The following is an 18,371-nucleotide window of genomic DNA, read 5'->3' as shown; positions in this document are numbered from 1 at the left end:
CTGTTTTGAAAACCATGGAGGTTGGCTCTTGAGAAATGACACCAGATGTTGACCTCTTGCCAGCACTTGCACACATACATACACATGCACTCCTGCGTGTGCCCTCGCTAGGTGCTCACACACACAGATGAGTGGCAGAAAAAAATACTCTGGAATATAGAGTTCTAACAGTCACTCCCTGCTTTCACTTTTGAAGTGAATTAAGTCAACACATCCTTACAAATATTAGAAAATCAGTCTGTGATGTTTAAATGGTCTCTTGTTCTTTGACAGCTACAGAAAACATGAATAAAAGAGATTGGCCATTCATGATGATTCAGAGAAATGACATCTCAGGTACTTCCCCCCCCTTCTGTTTGTCCTTTTTGATTGATATTATGAAGTTTTAAAATGATACAAACTTAGAGTGCTGATTTCTAATCTCTTAATAAGGAAACCTGGGTTTGCTTACACTGAATGACTGGCCAGTTCTCTCACATGGGGTCTGCTTTTGTCACAGCTGTGGCCAGGACACCATGGCCCTTTTCTACTATGATTTCCTGGAGACATTTCGGATTCTCTTAGAGCAGATATTAGTTATTCATATTGGTGCAAACAGGCACTTTTGTTAGAATTATTTGGGTTATTGTGATTTATGCTCTGGCCTCTTTAGAGGCCCTCCTCCTGGAATTTATCAAAAGGGTTAATTTAGTCCATTAGGACATTGTATGTCTTTGGGTGGAGAGTACACAACTATTTTACGTAGTTAGAATCTTATTTGAGCTATTACGTATTTAGTGTTAATTTAAGAAAGAACATTTTTCAATTTTAACTTTCTGAGTTAGAAATTCATTGATGCTTCAGTATCTATTTTTGTAGTTTGATTAATAGAGATGTGATGCTGAAATATTTACTGTTGATGCTGAACAGATTTTTTTAAAAAATGTCTGAAATGTAAGTAAATTGAGTAGCCTCATTTTCTCGTACTGGCAACATTCTATCCAGCGTACACAGAGTTGTTCTTTCCATCCCCTTCGGAAGCAGTGCTACATGAGGGCTGCGGCAGCCATGTTCTAAGAGCTTCTAGACCCAGAGGGTTAGCTACATGTGACTGCTGTAACCATCTTCTATTCGCTTTTAAAAATAGAGATACGATCTAACCTCAATATTTCCCCCTAAATACATTTTGATTTTGAATGATGTGACACTGTTTCTCTGTCATTTTTCTGCTTTTACCAAAAAACAGATAACCTGGCATTCCATATGAAAGATGGGATGAGAAACTTCAGGTATAAGCCAGCAGACTACCAGCAGTTACATGCCTTAACCAAAGCCACGAAGTTAGCGTCCGCTTCCGCAGAGCAGAAGGTTAGAGGCTTTTTTTTTTTTTAGTTTGGTAAATTGAATTATTAGGAGGGATGATGTATTTACATTGAAAATAGAAAACAAGCGACAGTCCAAATACTTTTTGGAACTCCCAACTACCAATGAGAGTGAGCAGCAGCTAACGTCCACTGGATGTCCTGACAGTGATGTGACGTAATTTACACACATTACAAACTCTTAGTAACATCATTATGAAGTCTGGATTCAGCTTTATTTTTGGAAAGATGGTTATTTCCTTAGCTTTCAACAATTGTCAACTTGATAGGAAAAGCAAAATATTCTGGCAAATGCCAGCCACGGTTTATTTCCTGATTGGGTTCTCTTTCTCCAACACCGTATACATACGCCCTCGGGGACCAGAGAGATGGCTCAGTGGGTAAAGGTCCTTACTGTCAACCCTGACAGTCAGAGTTCATCCCCAGGACCCACATGGGGGAAAGGAGAGAACCAGCTCTTTAGAGTTGTCCTCTAATTTCACATGCATGTTATGGCATGTGTGTCCACACATATACACACAAAATAAATGTAAAAAAAAAAATACCCTATTTCTATCTTAGAATTTTCTTTATTCCCCTCCCTCAAATATCTGTCCAATACCATGAAAGGGGTAACCTTGGCTAAATTCGAAGGGGTCATGTGCAAATGGTCAAGCATAGTATTTTCGAGCTATTTATCTCTGAGGATTACTCAGGCAGTATACTTCTCTTTTGCAAAGAATAGAATTAATTAAAAATAGCGTTTTGCATTATTGTTGCTTGGTTGCACTGAAAACCTGGTAAAGCAATACATCAATTTACAAGTTTTCATTTATATTTAAAGTTTTAGGATTTGGGTGGTTTTGTGTGGCTTTTATTATTAATATTAATCTTTTTAAAAGGCAGCTCTTCCAAATGCAAAGTGCATGTGACCCCTTCGTCTAGAGAAATTACCTATCTCCATCAACTATGTCAACCACAAACCAAGGCAACTACAAAGTGGGGCCTGGTTTTCTTGGCTCAGGTTCATAGTAAGAAGACATTTCATGTAATTTCACAGAAAGGCCCCATGACTATCTTCCTGGAAGAACTGTCTGTGTCTTGTGTTCTGAGACTTCACAGAGTTAAATGTGCACATACATACATATGTATACACACACACACACACACACACACGTACATGCATATGTACATCATACACATTTAATATGTGTTTTATTATCTTCCACTGTAAGAATGACTGTGAAATCCCATATATATTTATTTCCTCCTAACATTTTACCACATTATCTTTGTATTATTTCCTAAGTTATTGAATCACTGCAGACCCTAACATTTAGCTTGCAGACCCGTGTGACTAGCAGAGTGCACTCCCTTGCCCTCGTGGAAGGCACTGTTTGCTGGGATAAAGAGGTGGTCTGTCAAGTAAGCCTGGGAATAAAATTATGTTAAATACAAGCTGTATAGTAACTAGACCTGATGCTAAAGGAATTGTTAGGAAAGACTTTTTTTTTTTCAAGGAAACATCACTGGACTTGAGCTATCAAGGTCAATTAAACATTAACTAAGCACATCTGGGGAGACACCCCAGCGTGTAAAGTGTTTGCCATACACACACATGGAACCCAGTCCTAACCCTCAGAAGCCACCTGAAAGTTAGATGTGCCTTCTGCCCCTGTAATCTCAGCCCTCTTACTGTGAGATGGGGGGCAAAGAAAGAGAATTCTCAGAGGATCACAGGCCAGTTAGCCTGCATAGGCAACACCAGACAAAAGATGCTTTCTCCAAGAAAGTAGAAGGTAAGGGCAGACACTGTGGCCATTCCATGTCCTCTACTATGCATGCATGCCTGCAATTGCACATATGCATGGGTGCACACATGCATTTTACACACACACACACACACACACACACACACATACACGGGGTAGAGGGAGAATTTTAAAAACTAAGCAATCTCAGGACCCAGGAAGCTGAGACAGGAAGATTGTGAGTTTGAGGCAGCCTGGGTCACATAGCAAAATTCTGTCTCAAAATCAAAAAATAAAACAACAATAAACAAGTGGCAAGATGAATGAATTGAGAATAGTCAAGCTGTGTGAACTGTGTCTTTAATTCTGTGATGTTGGAAATCCTGCTACCATGAAACCTTCCTACAGAGGCTTGCTCATGTGTTAGAATCCTCTACCACAGAGGATGAATTCCTGTATACCAAAATTAATGAATATTTTTACTGTGTTGAGATCTACCAAGTTTCTTTCTGAAGTAAAATTACTACAACATATTCTCTACATCTTTGTCAATATTAGAATATTAATAAAAGAATATTTATTCCTATTTTTATCCATCCATCCATTCATCCATCCATCCATCCATCCATCCATCCATCCATGCATCCATCCATGCATCCATCCTTCCTTCCATCCATCTTCCCGCTCATCCATTTGAGACGAATCACAAAAGATATTTGGGCTGAATGTTGGTTAGTTAGCTGAGTGGTAACTTCAGTATGTGGCCAAGTCTAATTTCTCTTTAGTGGTGGCTTCCTCTCAGAGGCCACACACACTCAAGACTTCCATTATTCAAAGCTTTATATTTTTAACATTAAGTACAAGATGAGAAATCTTTCTTCTGTGTCAGCTGCTAGACGTCATGTCAGGCCCCTGGATACACCTCTCAGCTGCCATATTAAGTAGCATCACTGACCTTTTTGTTCATAGTAGAATGTAATTCCCAAAGAAGTTTTTTGGTTACATATTTTGTAGAATTAATGGCATCTAAGATTTGTCCTTTGGTAGATTTCTTGAATTACTGAAAATGGCTCGCTCTGTAGTGATCATTCTGTTAAGTTTTTCCTTCCATTTTATAATCCCCACAGATTCATAATACAAGGAAGTGTCCCTTTAAAGCAATAATGTCTTGTCTGTTGTTTTGCATTTTGGTTAGTGAGAATGAATGTGTTTTGAGAACTATTACATAATTTTCTAACTCTTTGATTTTTCTTCATATAATTTACATTTCTCTTATACCTGGATTAAGGAAGATGTGTTAGGAATGTATTGTACATGAATTTTGGAACTTTTTATTCTCATTCAATTTAGAAACTTTACATTGACATTTTGCTTTAATTTACTTTTAAAGATGCAAATAATTTCTAAATAGCATTTCCTTAAAAGACTCAGGGCTTAAATAGAATTAAATAGCTGGGAATTAAATAAAGCTCTTAAAATCTATTTTAACATTATAGATGTTTATGTGTCAAACAGCCTGTACTAACTAGAATTGCCAGTGTTATCTCTGTTAGTCTTGCTTATATTATTACTTACATTTTTATAAAATATATACAGGCTCAGAGAGTAATTCTCTCTAATGTAATTTAGATAACAATTCACTCAGAATATTTGTATTAATCATGTCTATCTTCCTGTTCATTTTACTACTGTATGGGTTCAGTTTTTACAGATGAGATTAACAGTCTTAACAGCCATTGTTAATGGTCATAGCACTTTACTGAGGCGATATTAAATACACACAGGATGATAGGATGTTGACATGCAGACCCATAAGGAAAAATTGCACTTCAAGCTAGATCTGGACTGCTCAGCTGCTTGCCAGGATGTTGTTACTGGCATAGGGGTGTGTGGTAGATGGGATACTATTCTGTATAATCCCTGTGTCATTGAGCATGACCAGTTTCTAATGCCAGGTGAGACTCTGAGGTAAGAATCAAGCTTTCCAAAGACTGATCTCTACTCTGAAGCTCCATAATGGACCTGGGCAGGAAACTGAGGCCAGTTGGTGTGGTACACGGTGTCTCTACTTGTGATTTATTAAGTTTAAAAGCAATCCTCATAATTATTTTGACTTTCTTTGCTTAGGATGGATATATCTTTTTGCTCAATTTCAATATCCTTCCATTAAGTCTTTCTAACCTTATTGAAAATTACACACATGACTACAGTTAGTTTGAATGGTATGCTGAGTCACTATGTGACATCATCCAGCTTCAAACAGGATCAGCTTTGGCTGTGGTTTTGTTTGTGATCCTGCCACACACTCCCCCATGCTAAACTATTCTGAAGCAAATCAGTGACATCATAATATTGCATGTATAAGCATTTAGTATATTACTCTAAAACATTAGAACTTAAAAGCCCTATCATACTACCACTATGTATGAAATGTTAACTTCTCAATAATTTGTTTTATCCAGTTAGTATTATTCAATTTCCTTGATTGCCTCAGAAGATTATTTCAAAATTTACTCAAGTAGGCAACTGAACACAATCCAGACATTGCGATTCATTCTTGTAAGCTTGCTTCACTTGGTCCCTTCCATGCTCTTGAAGTCTTATGATTTGTATGTCTTGAAGAAGCCACATTATTGGTCTCATGGTTCCTTACAGTTTGAATTATGCCCACTGCATCATATTGTGTCATTAAACATGCTTTCCTCTTTGCATTTCCTGTACATCTGTAGAGAACTGATCAGATTCAAGTTCAATTTGCTTTGGAAGGAACACTTACTGATGGGCCATTGTGTTTCCCAGTCTTTGTCTATTGTAAACAGTACTGCAGTGAATAAGATGGTTTTCAGATATATTTCTATAAATGATGTTGCTAGGTCATAGTTAATCAATGAAAACATCTTATGGATAGCTGTGTTCTCTTCTGTGGGGCTTGTATCATTTTCTATTCTCATCAGAATTTAAGAGGGAGCATGTTTCACAAAAGCCTTGTGGACTGCTTTGTTAAATATCTGAGTCACTGCCAGCCTGACAGATGAGAAACTGCATCTTAGGGCAGTTTTTTTCCTTTGTGTTATGTTGACAGTTCTTTATTGCTAGAGCTCAAGGCACATCCCAGTGCATTTTGTCAAATGTACAAGCACGTGCACCATAGCTTAAGCTGTACACTGCTTGCAGATGTTTATTTCTGAACTTGGACTTTCTGACCTATAGGTCTTTTGTAGTATTTCAGAAGGATTAGTTGGGGTTTCATATCTTAGATAATCATAATAAGTCGGACACTGTAGACTTTTGTTTTCTGATCTTTTAATGAATTCATTATTTTTGACATTTTTTTTCTCCTCAAAGTATTTTAAATCATCAGCATTCTGCCTTAGTTATCATGCACCTTAAAATGATTTTCCACGGCTTATTGCCCAGGAAACTGAATTAAAATCACCTGGAAATTGCTGCTGCTGAAGATACAACTTTAAATCTTTGAGCTCTTTTATAGGCTCTGTTTTTCTTCATTTTTGGCCTGAGGATAAAAGTAGAGTCAATGGCTGAATTTCCAAAAGAACAAAACAAAAACCAAAAATTAAGATGTTGTACAAAGTATTGAAAGTGTCTAGTCAAAAATAGCAACTTGATTTTTAACATTTATAGTCTATTTAATTGGTCTTTCCCTGGACCCAAAGTCAACAACATTGATTTTTTTTTCCCCTTAAGCTATAAAAGATATGTTCACATCCTCCACCAATGTGTTTTAATTTTTTGTACAACATGGAGCAAATATGTCAAAGGAATCTAATTTTAAAACTGTCTGTTGCAGGAAACTTTAGAAACTGTAGTTGCTAATAATTTGAAGTAAGTTTTAGACATTCTTAACTCAAGTGCTATCATGTCAGAACGTAGAAATACCCCATTCTTTCAGTTTTTCAACAGGTAGAAACTGTATGTTTTTACCAGTGTCTCCTACCCACTTTTCCTTAAACTTCAGAGTTATAACATTCTCAAAACCTTCTGTGGAAAAGGTTTGAGTTCATCTTTTTAAAGCCATTCTTTGGATTAATTTGTTTGCTCGTGTCCCTAATTTTGAATCAGAAACCAGAGCAGTACAAAGATAAACTCAAGGTTAAAATAATCAGCAAACAGCAGCTGAAAATAGCATGCATTATGAAGATCCCTTTTTGGAACTTGTCTTCTCCAGTTTTTATATCTTCATTATTGATATTTTACAGCTATTAAAGTACTGAAGTAGTTTTGTAGCAGAGAAGTTATGAAATATGTATATTTTGTCAAGTTTCTGATTCATGCTTTCTGTTTTAAAGGTTTGTTTGTTTTATTTTGTAATTGTGTATATATGTGTGTCCTTGCGGGTTTGTACATGTGAGCACAGTGCCCACAGAGGCCAGAAGATGTTGTCAGATCCCCTGGAGCTGGAGTTATAGGAGGTTGTGAGGCACCAGGTAGGTGCTGGGAATCTAACCTAAGTCCTCTGCAAGAGCAGCCAGTGCTCTCAACCACTGAGCCATCTCTACAGCTTTGATTTGTACATTCACATGTGTCTAAAAGTGTTAACATGAAATACAAAGTCCAGAGTACACATGGCTCTAAGCAGTGTCTAAGCAGAATGAGACACTGCTTGGGGGCTGGAGTCAAGTAGCATTCCCTGTTGGACGATGGCTATGTAGATGGTAGAGGCAGGGGACTGAGAGGCACCATGGAGGTGAACAATCACCCTCAGAAATCACTGCCAACCTCAGGTCAGAGGGCTGGAACAAAGAAGTAGGGTGGTCCCACATCCCATGGGAGGAAACCTCAGAACTATTTGGAACCATGTCCAGGGAAAATTGAGTGCACTAGAGAAGTTGAGAACCTTCTGGAAAATGAGGGGTGGGTAATGCTTTAGGAGGGGGGTGTGTTGGCCATATCTTGTCTCCCTTCCTCCAAACTTCCATAGCTGGCATCTTCCTTTGTCTGAACCCATCTAGAAGCCAGCTGAAAGGGTTATTTGAGAAAGAGGCTGCTTTATGCCTGGGCAGAGATCAGGGAGATGGCAACGGACCCAAGCCTGACAGAAGTTGGCTGCAAAGTCCCCAAAGCATTTGTATGTGGCATGGTAAAAGGCCATGGAACTCCCGGCACACTACATTTAGTTGAAAAATTAAGTTTCTGTCTTCCATAATTTTTCAGTATTTCTGTTAAGTACTTTATAATAACGATTTGCCTAAATCTGAAAAGTTTATTTATAAAGCTGTGAAGTTGAATGATTGCAGTTGCATACTCCAGGTCCTGTTCTTGAGTACTGAAGCTGGGACTAAAGCCAGGTCCCCTAACAACAGATTTAATGAACCTTTCCCATCTTACAATGAGGGTTCAGATGAAATCCAGTCCAACATCAAAGGCCTACGCCTGTGATATTTACAAACTTTACGGTTTTGACCAAATCCTTTGGCCTTTGGACATCCTCATGTATAAAATGGGAATAATGCTACCTAAATACCTTGTAGGGAACGTGTGTCCAAACTGGGGACAAATGTATGGAAACTCCTGAAGTCTTCCTTGGGAATGAATTGGAGTATTACTTATTTAATAATAATGATAATAATAATAATAATAATAATAATAATAATAATAATAAAAAAACAGCCTGGCACTGTTGGGGAGCAGGTTCAGCAGTCAAAACCACTCACTGCTATTACAGGGGACCTGGATTTGGTTTCCAGGACCCACCTGGTGACTAACAACCATCAATCAGTAACTCCAGTCTAGGGGATCTGACACTCTCTTCTGGCCTCTGTGCATACATGTTGGTACATAGACATAAATGCAGGCAAAACATCCATACACATAAAGTAACAATCAATAAATATTAAAAAAATAAGCAAAAAGTAAACAACAACAACAACAAAACAATAAAATAAACTAAAAACCACAACAACTTCACCTTTTTCTTTATATACTTTAAACAGGGTTCGCAAATTGGTCAGTATCCCAAGCCATGTTGTCTTCCTTTTTATTGCTATTTTGTTTTTTGAGACAGCCTCAAACTCTCTGTTTAGCTAAGGCTAGCCTTGAATTCATGATTCTCCTGCCTCATGGCCCAAGTGCTGGGATTATTGGCATGCACCATAGAGCACAGCTCTCTTCTACCTAATATTTAATCCAGTACTTACTTTATGTGGATTGTGTGTTAGAGGATGTACCAGTGATGATTGCAAAAGCAGGAAACCTTTCTTTTGTGGAAATACAATTTTTTTTTTTGGTTTTTTGAGACAGGGTTTCTCTGTGTAGCTTTGCACCTTTCCTGGAACTCGCTTTCGAGACCAGGCTGGCCTCGAACTCACAGAAATCCGCCTGCCTCTGCCTCCCGAGTGCTGGGATTAAACGTGTGCGCCACCACCGCCCGGCCGGAAATACATTTTTTAAATATCATATATTTAGTAATTCTTTGAGAAGTTCATGTGTGTATTTTGAACATATTCACCACTTTACTTCTCCCCTTGGATCTGGGAAAAAATTATTTTGTTTACAAGTTCCAACATTGCTACCCTTTTGTTCCTTCTCTAAATGTAGATCAGAAGAGCCGTGGAGACTTCCAAGACAGCGAAAGAACAAATGTTGATCAAACAACACAAACAAGTGTGGTGGCGGGAACAGGAGCGGCTGAACGGACTCAGGTGAGGCTGGGGTCCCCCAGGCCAGTGGGGATGTGTGGGGGCTCCTGGGCGTGATCCATTTACATCTATAATGGCCCATGTTAGTTAAACCACGTGATCAAAGTTTAGAGTCGTGTGACCTGGAGTGACGTTTTCTTAGCTTAGTCCGGAAGGCAGGGAGTATGCTGACAGGCGTTTGCCTCCTAATGGGGCAAAGACAGTCACCTCGACTCATTTCTCTCTCTTTTTCACCCCCCCCATCCCTGGCCTGGCTGTGTGTACATATCACACACCCCACTTTGGCTTACATGCTTCTTCTCTATAAAGCAGGGGCTCCTCAGGGCAAACATCACAGTCATCTTTTCATAGTGGGTTCACAGAAGAGGATTAATACGTGCTCTCAATGAGAAAGGACCTGAGGAGGTCAGGCTGTTGCTCCGTGTTGGCTCAATGTCCCACCATGACTCACTCAGTTTTGATTGGACCCTGTTACTATTTGCAGCAGTCAAAGATGAATTAAGAGAAAATAATAATTGGATATTTGATCTTAATTACAAGCTCTGCAAAAATAATTTTCTTTTCAAAAGTAAAAGCCAAAAGAGAAAGCAGATGTCTTTCTCCCCATTTAAGACATGCCCATTTGCTTTGACAATGTAGTATTTATAAACTATGCTTTTGAAAATGTTATTACATGTGCTCATTCTTAGGAAGACCTAACATTATTATGATCTTAGTCTAAGTCAGATTTCCAAATTCCGTTCCCGTCCCCTTTGCTTCGGACTTGTGCGCTTTCACATCAGTAAGAGTTTGGCACTCTGCACAGTGATCCCTGTCACAAGAGGTGCAAGGTGCATGACTGATGAGGCTTTAGCTAATGATATAACTTAAAACAGGAAAATAAAATGCTATAACTGTGCAATATACTTCTGCTATGAACACCAAATCAGATACACCAAGCCCTTCAAATGTCACCTCTAATAGAGAAAAAATATTCAAGGCCATCGGAAAAACATTTCTGAAAATTTGCATAACTTGAAATACAATAAAGTGGAAAGCCACTTATTAGCTTTAATCATGGTGGTCATTATGCAAGCACACACAAAGGAAGGCACTGGGAAGGATTTCCTTTTTTTCTTTCATTTTGTAAATCTTGGGCATTCTACATCCTCCCTAGTGTGTGGACCGAGTTGATCCTGAGCCAGGTAGATGAATCATATGCATAGCATTATAGGAATTCATTCTGTTGGCTGAACTGGAAGGACAGAGAGGTTGGAGGCAAGGAACTCTCCAGTGAGGATGAACCCACAGTTTGCAAACTTATAAGGACTAAACACTGAACACAAATAAGAACGCTAACATCATTTTCTGTGTTCTTCTAGAATATAAGGTAATTTTAATAAATATTCAGTGAAATTAAAAACTAATAGCAATAGGAAACTTCTCTAATGGTAGGAAGTGTCTAGATGTTTGGGGCAAATTAGTAGTCTTTAATGCTGTATTTGTCTACCTCAGAAAATCTGCGTTGCATGCTAGATGGTGCCTATAATCTCAGCACTTAGGATGCTGAGGCAGGAGGATTGCCACAACTTCAAGGCCAGTCAGGGCTAAATAGCAAGTTCCAGGTTAACCTGGACTATACAGTGAGACCTTGTCTCAAACAATTAAATACACACACACACACACACACACACACACACACACACACACACACACACACTCTATACTCCCTTAATAAGGAAAAGATTCTTCTGCTTTACCCAAAGACCTCATTTAAGGACCTCAGACCTGCAGAAGGTGTGGGGTACAATGGTATTTAACCTCTCCTTGGTAACTAAGTATGTACCAGACAACAAAGTTAATAGTTACTGTGCTTAGCCTCAATCTGGAAAACAGCCATAACCAAGTAGGTCTCATTGCTCCCCTGCCGCCGCTTAGACTCCTGGCTGGGTTTAGAGGGTTCAAGTGTCTGCAAAAGGTAAACAAGCTAGCATGTGGGAAGCTAGCATTGAAATTGCTATTTGTTTCCTGTGTTCCATCATCTTGGAGCTGACAGGCTTTTCACTTTCCCAGAAGATTCCATTCACATCAAAGTAGATCTCATTCTCCAGCCTTGCTAGTCAAAGCCAGGGGAGGATGGGCTGGGAGATAGTTCAGTTGGTAAAGAGCTTGGGAGGCACAAGAACCCGAGTTCCATCTCTAGTACCTACATGATTAAAAAAAAGCCTGGCCTGATGGTTCACATGTGGTCTAATGAGGTGGGGACAGGAGGATCGTTGGAGCTGGCTGGCCAGCAAGTCCAGCTGAGTTGGCAAGCTCCAGGTTGACTAAAAAACTATCTCAAAAAATAGGGTGGAGGGCTGGAGAGCTGACTCAGCTGTTGAGAGCACTTGTTGCTCTTGTTGAGGACCCAGGTTCGAGTTCCAGAACACACAGAGCATCTGTAATTCCAGACCAGGGAATCTGAAGCCTTCTTCTTATCTTCAATGATAACAGACATGTATGAGGTGCACCTACGTACATGTAAGCAGGGTGCACATATATATGTGTAAGCAGAACACTCCAGCACATAAAAAAAATAAAATTAAAAGCAATAGGGTGGAGAGTGATTGAAGAAGTCACCTAACATCATCCTCTGACATCTGGTCTCTACTGTGCACATGTACACACAGAGAGAGACACAAATTAGGACCTTGAAATCTACTTAGAGAACTAGTTAAAACTTCCAAATACCAAATTTGCTTAATATTTAAAGTTGTAAATTTTTATTTGAAATTTATCAGGCTTACTCAAATCCTACTCCCTGTGGACTCTACTCCAATGTTCCCAGGAGCATGTGCTGCCCTTTCCTTCTGTGACACAAAGTGAGCTTTGGTGCGATCGTTTGTAGACAGTATATTACTGTCTGCAGAGCAGCCATTTGTAGATGGGTTGGCCTGGTGAAGGGTGCGCTCTAGGACAGACCTCATCCTTGCCTGAGAGGCCAACATTCTGGGTGGAGACTCGGTTCCCTCAGATCACCGAAGGAGTACCCAGCCTCACTTTCCAGGCAGTGTAAGGAAGGACTCTTACAGTTTCCTCCCCACCAACAGAAAGAGTGGTTGTGTGGGTGCTCTAAAGCAAATTCTGGTTTCTTTGTGAAAATGCACCCACCCCATCCCACCTCCACTCCCCCAAAAGAAAAAAAAATGCCAGGCGGTGGTGGTACACACCTTTAATATCAGCACACGGAGGCAGAGGCAGGCGAATCTCTATGAGTTCCAGGCCAACCTGGTCTTCAGAGTGAGTTTAAGGAGAGCCAAGGCTACACAAAGCAACATGCCTGTCTCATAAAACAAATAAACAAAAACAAAAACAAAAAAAGAAAGAGAGAAAGAGAGAGAGAGAGAGAGAGAGAGAGAGAGAGAGGGAGGGAGGGAGGGAGGGAGGGAGGGAGGGAGGGAGGGAGGGAGGGAAGGAAGGAAGGAAGGAAGGAAGGAAGGAAGGAAGGAAGGAAGGAAGGACAGACAGACAGGCAGAAAATGTACCCCCAACTCCACATGTAGTGGTTGCAGCCATGCTCTTAGAAACAGGCTGGAGAACGGCTCAGCTGGTAGAGTGCTTGGCTAGACACACACAGGCGGCTGGGTTTGATCCCCAGAAACCAGGTTTAAAGAAAAGCTCAGAGGACAGCCTGCACTTGTGATCCCAGTGCTACAGAGGTGGGGGTGGCCGGATCCCTGGGCTCACCAGCCCTGGGCTCACTGGCCAGCTGGTCTAGCCCACTGAGTGACTTCCCAACCTGTGAGAGACACTGTCCAAATGGCAGACAATGACTAGAGAAAGACACTTAAGGTTGACCTCTGACCTCTTTGCACATACACCTAAACACATGAACATAGGTACTCACATTCGCACACATATGCACACCCTCCCCTATTTCTAGAAAAAACTACCTGCTAGGAAATAGAGAAGTATCATTTACAGTAGCCTCTCACTTTTATTCACATACGTGAATTAGCTTAAAAGGTATACATATGCATGTGCACACTATCCAATATTACAACATAAATTATGAAAACCATTTGGAAATAGTGTAAAAATGTCAGTGATAAGCAAGATAACCCCACAAAACTATAGCATGAATTGTTAAATATGCTGTTATTCCAATCGTATAAAATGCAGGTAGCTCAAGAACAGAAACCTGTTTGCAAAAATGAAAATAAGAAGCATATTAAACTATTATAATTGCTACTATCTCCTCATGCCATTTAATATTAAAGTATGCATCAACAATACGTCTCTGATTTAGTTACATAAACAAGGGGTAAAAACTTGTGTTGAATGCCCACCTAGAGGTGAGTATGGTTTTACTCTAGAGATGACCGTGTCTTTAAAAATTTAGTAAAAGATTATAAGGATGTATTGATCATTACTGGATAAAAACAAAATGTTCTTTTGTTCCCATTTGCCTGACCTAGACTCCCATCATCTGTGACCTCCTTGCAGGTCCACGCTGACCTCTCGCCCCCTCTTCAGAGGCTGTTGCTACTACTCACCCCTCATCTCCAACCTACAACCTTAAGAATCTTTCTGAGCTGAATTCTGAGCAGTGTGGGGAGGGCTTCCCGGTGCCCTGGGGTGCTTAGTGTTGCATGCTGCCAAGATCCGCAGGCTCCTGCTATTATTTTTGCCCATGTTAGGAACAGGGCTTGAATAAATGAGCAGATGAACAAAACCAAATTTGATGGGCTACTCCTACCCCACTCCCATTGAAGCCTATATACATGATGAGTATGACTATAAAGAAATTGATGGAGATCATGTCTGTTTCAGATGTAAATTGGAGTCTGAAATAAAATCTTCTCTCAGTGAGGAGAGCATTGGATATGAATGTTTTTGTGAGCTTATGAATGTTGGTGAGTATTCTCCTTCTTCTTCTTCTTTTAATCTATATACAAAGGGAACTATGAAAGTTAGTCACTCCCTACATGCTCTTTTAGTAATAACACCTGTTTGATTTTTTTCCTAAACAAATATGAAAAGTCTGTAAACTAACAATCTGTTCTTTACTTAAAATAATAATGTGTCTCCTTGATTCAATGTCGCTTCACACAGAGCAGGAGCTCTCAGAACAATGGCGCACATATCTTAAAGCTGCAATCGACCCTATTCATCAGCTGAGAGCAGACCTGAGGAGACAGCGCCCCTCTTCCCAGCATGCACCCTGCCGCAAGGGGTCTAATTCAGCAGTGGTTCTGGAAGAGGTCAGTGTGTTGCCTTTTAAAAACATAATGTGGCCAGGCGGTCATGGCACATGCCTTTAATCCCAGCACTCGCGAGGCAGAGGCAGGCGGATTTCTGTGAGTTTGAGGCCAGCCTGGGCTATAGAGTGAATTGTAGGACAGGCACAAAGCTACACAGAGAAACCCTGTCTTGAAAAACCATCCAACCAACCAACCAAACAAAAAACAAACAAAAAAACAAAACAAAACAAAACAAAAAAAAACAAAACAAAAAACCCCCAGAAAACCAAAAATCGTAATGTGGATCTCTGTAAGTTTGAGGCCAGCCTGCACAGAAAGGCTGTGCTGTGCCCTTCACATATCAAACCTGCTTCTGTCTCAGAGCCCTTAGGCGAGCTGTTTTCTCTGTCAGGCTTTGCCACCGTCAGCCCCTTAGTTCTTTGTTGGCCAAATAAGTCTCAGTTGTTCCTAACCACCACTCTGGATCCATACCTCTTTCCTTCTCTGCACATCTCTCTTTTGTTTATGTGTTTGGTTTTTCGAGACAGCGTTTCTCTGTATAGTTTTGGTGCCTGTTCTGGATCTCACTCTGTAGACCAAACAGGCCTCGAGGTCACAGAGGTCCACCTGCCGAGTGCTGGGGTTAAAGCCTGGCTCTGCATGCCTCTTTGTGTGCCTTTGCTTGCTAGCGTATTATGCTAGATGTGGGGTCTGAACTTTCATCTCTGCTTGTCAGGTACTAGAATGTTAACTGTAATATTACTCTGCTTTCACAGATAATAAAACACTTTAGCTATGCCTAGCTGTACACTAGTAGCAAGGATTGTGGAGAGCGAAGGTGTGATGGACATTTTCCCATCACCAATTCCAAATGTAGAGCAGGGCAGCTGTGCCTAAATTTCGTGGTGAGCCCAATTTTGGTGATAGGTCTGGAATCCTCACTGAGGCTCACTTGTGTGATGAGCCTTGGCTGGCTGGCAGCTCTTTGTTTTCACAGATCTTCAAAAGGATTTTTCCCTTCTCTAATTTTTCACCACCTACTGGCTTCTGAGACTGTGTCTTTCAATGGCAATAACCTTGAGTGAATTGCAGTAATTTGCACACTTCCTGTCTATGTGCCATATCCTCTAGGTCGACTCTGTCAAGAAACAATCCAACGCTGTCTTTGAAAGACTTGATCAGGAGCGACAGGAAATAGAAAAAGACCTTTCAGACTGGAGTGTGAAGGTAAGTGTGATGCAACTCGTGATTGACTCTTTCAATCCATTTTTCATTTTTATTAAATACAATTCCTTTCAGTCACTAGATTATTCTTCAGAAGAAAAGGCTAACCTGCTCAGTGAACAGCCCACGGAGTTAGAGACTTTGGAGTGCCCATACCCTGATCTGAAATTGTCCATCCTTACCGAGTTCTGGAACTTTACAGAGAAATTTCAAAAGAAGCTTAAAGACTTTGATCTGCAATTAGAAGACATACACAGGTGATCAATATAACTCCTCGACTCCTGAATGCTGGCTTTGAATTTGTGTTCACAGTCACTACACTTCTGATTTAGTGTCTTCTAGATGCGTGTGATTGCAATATAGCCAATATAGTTTTGACCTAGTTTGTTGCATAACAAGAATGGGTTTTATTTTATTTTATTATCTTATTTTATTGTGGTGCTAGGGATCTAATGAGGGTGGAGGGGGGCTTGGACAACCTTGCTAAGTCCTGTACCACTGCACTACCCTCTGCCTTTGATTTCTGAGACAGGTTTTACTCTGTACGACATGTGGCTTGGAACTCACTTAGCTGTTTCCTTTCCTCCTAAGGTCTGCTTCCTCTGACTTCCAAGTGCTGGAGTTACAGACATGCACAATATACCCAACTAGAAAGAACATTGTATCTTTACCTTGCTTTTTCTTGCTTTCAAAGTGTTTCCTTGATATCAAGGCTTATAAGAGTTTTATTGAGCCTGGAGTGGTGGTACACAACTCTAGTCCGAGCCCAGGAGGCAGAGGCAGGTGCATCTCTGTTCTGGAAAACCAGCAAGCTCATAAATCCTAATAACAGCCTTTCTTAATAATAACAACATCATTCACAATGCTTTTAATATAAACAATGATGTGTTTTATTTGATGAATATTTATTGAAAAATTCTTAATTGACAGCAGTGTCTGTTGAGTCCTTTGAAAAGGTTCAAGAAGGAGGTTCTAGATTAGTCTAGAAGATGGAGTTGCCTCATAGAAGGCTGACAGTATTAGGGGAAAGAAATGTATACCCGTGCCCTAGCCAAATATAACTGACATGCAGACATTAATTGAAGAAAAGAGGAACAGTAAAGTCAAATGAGTTTTGGGGGCTGGTTTCTTAGAGGAGGAAAGATAACTTGAATCTAGAGGTGGTTTGCCTCAGTCATCTGCTGCTGTGCACATAAAGGCTATAAATAAGCTCTAATCAGCACACCGGATGACCTACTTAATCATAATACTAATTGAACTTCCAATTTATCAGGATCTCACTTTGCTTTAATAAGACTATTTTCCTTTTTGCTTCTAGTTATTGGGTGTTTGGAGGATTCTCATGGTCTGTGTATATGCACATCTGTGGGAGTGGGTGCATACTTTATTTATTTATTTATTATTTATATTTAATTTATTTTTCTTTTGTTTTTTGAATCAGAGTTTCACTATGTAGCTCTAGCTATCCTGGAACTCACTATGTAGATCACGCTGATCTTGAACTCCTCACAGAGATCCACCTGCCTCTGCCTTTTGAGTGCTGGGATTAAAAGGCTCTGCTACCATGCCTGGCTGAGTGTGTGCATACTTTATAAGGATGATTTGTCCATATTATCATCTTTAGCCAGTGTGGCTTGGGTTTCTTGTTGTTTGCAATTAAAAACTTCCTAATTTGATACAATTATTACACAAATTCCATGCTTTAGGTTCACAATCCTCCCCAACCCTCCTTAACTCTTTGCTTTCAAACTCTACTTAATTATTATTTAAAAATTTAACTCTATATAGAGACTTGTTGTAACTTATCCAGTCACAAAATGAATCCCCTTCATCACAATAATTTCCGTATCTCAAGAACATGGCACACAAATGTACTTATATTTGCACACATTATTTCAATAGTCATTTGTAGCAGCAATGAAATCCTGAGCAAAAACTTTAAAAGAACTGGCTATTTTTGTAGATTTTGTCCACAGAAGTTAATTTATAGGTGAAAAGGCAGGAAAGTGTACATTTATGAAATGGGACACTATCCAGGAGTTACTGTAATTAGAGAGCCAAGGATAGCAATATATAGTTCATCTTGTGTGAGGCAGGGAGGGGTTTTAACACAGTCACTCACCGTTTTGCCTTTGTGTGTCTGAAGCAATGCACAGAACTCAAGGGCAGCCATCGGCTCTGGGGAGGGAGATTGCA

General features: G+C 39.9%; 1 protein-coding gene across 1 annotated transcript in view; it reads left to right on the top strand.

Moving 5' to 3' along the window:
* The first annotated feature begins 284 nt into the window (after nucleotides 1-284).
* Nucleotides 285-18,371, top strand: part of Ccdc148 (coiled-coil domain containing 148) — a 188,046-nt gene continuing 169,959 nt past the window's right edge. The window contains exons 1-7 of the mRNA XM_036184725.1: nucleotides 285-336; nucleotides 1,226-1,347; nucleotides 9,647-9,750; nucleotides 14,542-14,624; nucleotides 14,824-14,972; nucleotides 16,083-16,178; nucleotides 16,251-16,432. Of these exons, the coding sequence (XP_036040618.1) occupies nucleotides 285-336; nucleotides 1,226-1,347; nucleotides 9,647-9,750; nucleotides 14,542-14,624; nucleotides 14,824-14,972; nucleotides 16,083-16,178; nucleotides 16,251-16,432 (788 nt within the window). The remainder of the gene's footprint in view (nucleotides 337-1,225; nucleotides 1,348-9,646; nucleotides 9,751-14,541; nucleotides 14,625-14,823; nucleotides 14,973-16,082; nucleotides 16,179-16,250; nucleotides 16,433-18,371) is intronic.

Source organism: Onychomys torridus, chromosome 4 (genome assembly GCF_903995425.1).
Source record: "Onychomys torridus chromosome 4, mOncTor1.1, whole genome shotgun sequence".
Lineage (NCBI taxonomy): Eukaryota > Metazoa > Chordata > Mammalia > Rodentia > Cricetidae > Onychomys > Onychomys torridus.
This window is presented reverse-complemented; position numbering and strand designations above follow the sequence as displayed.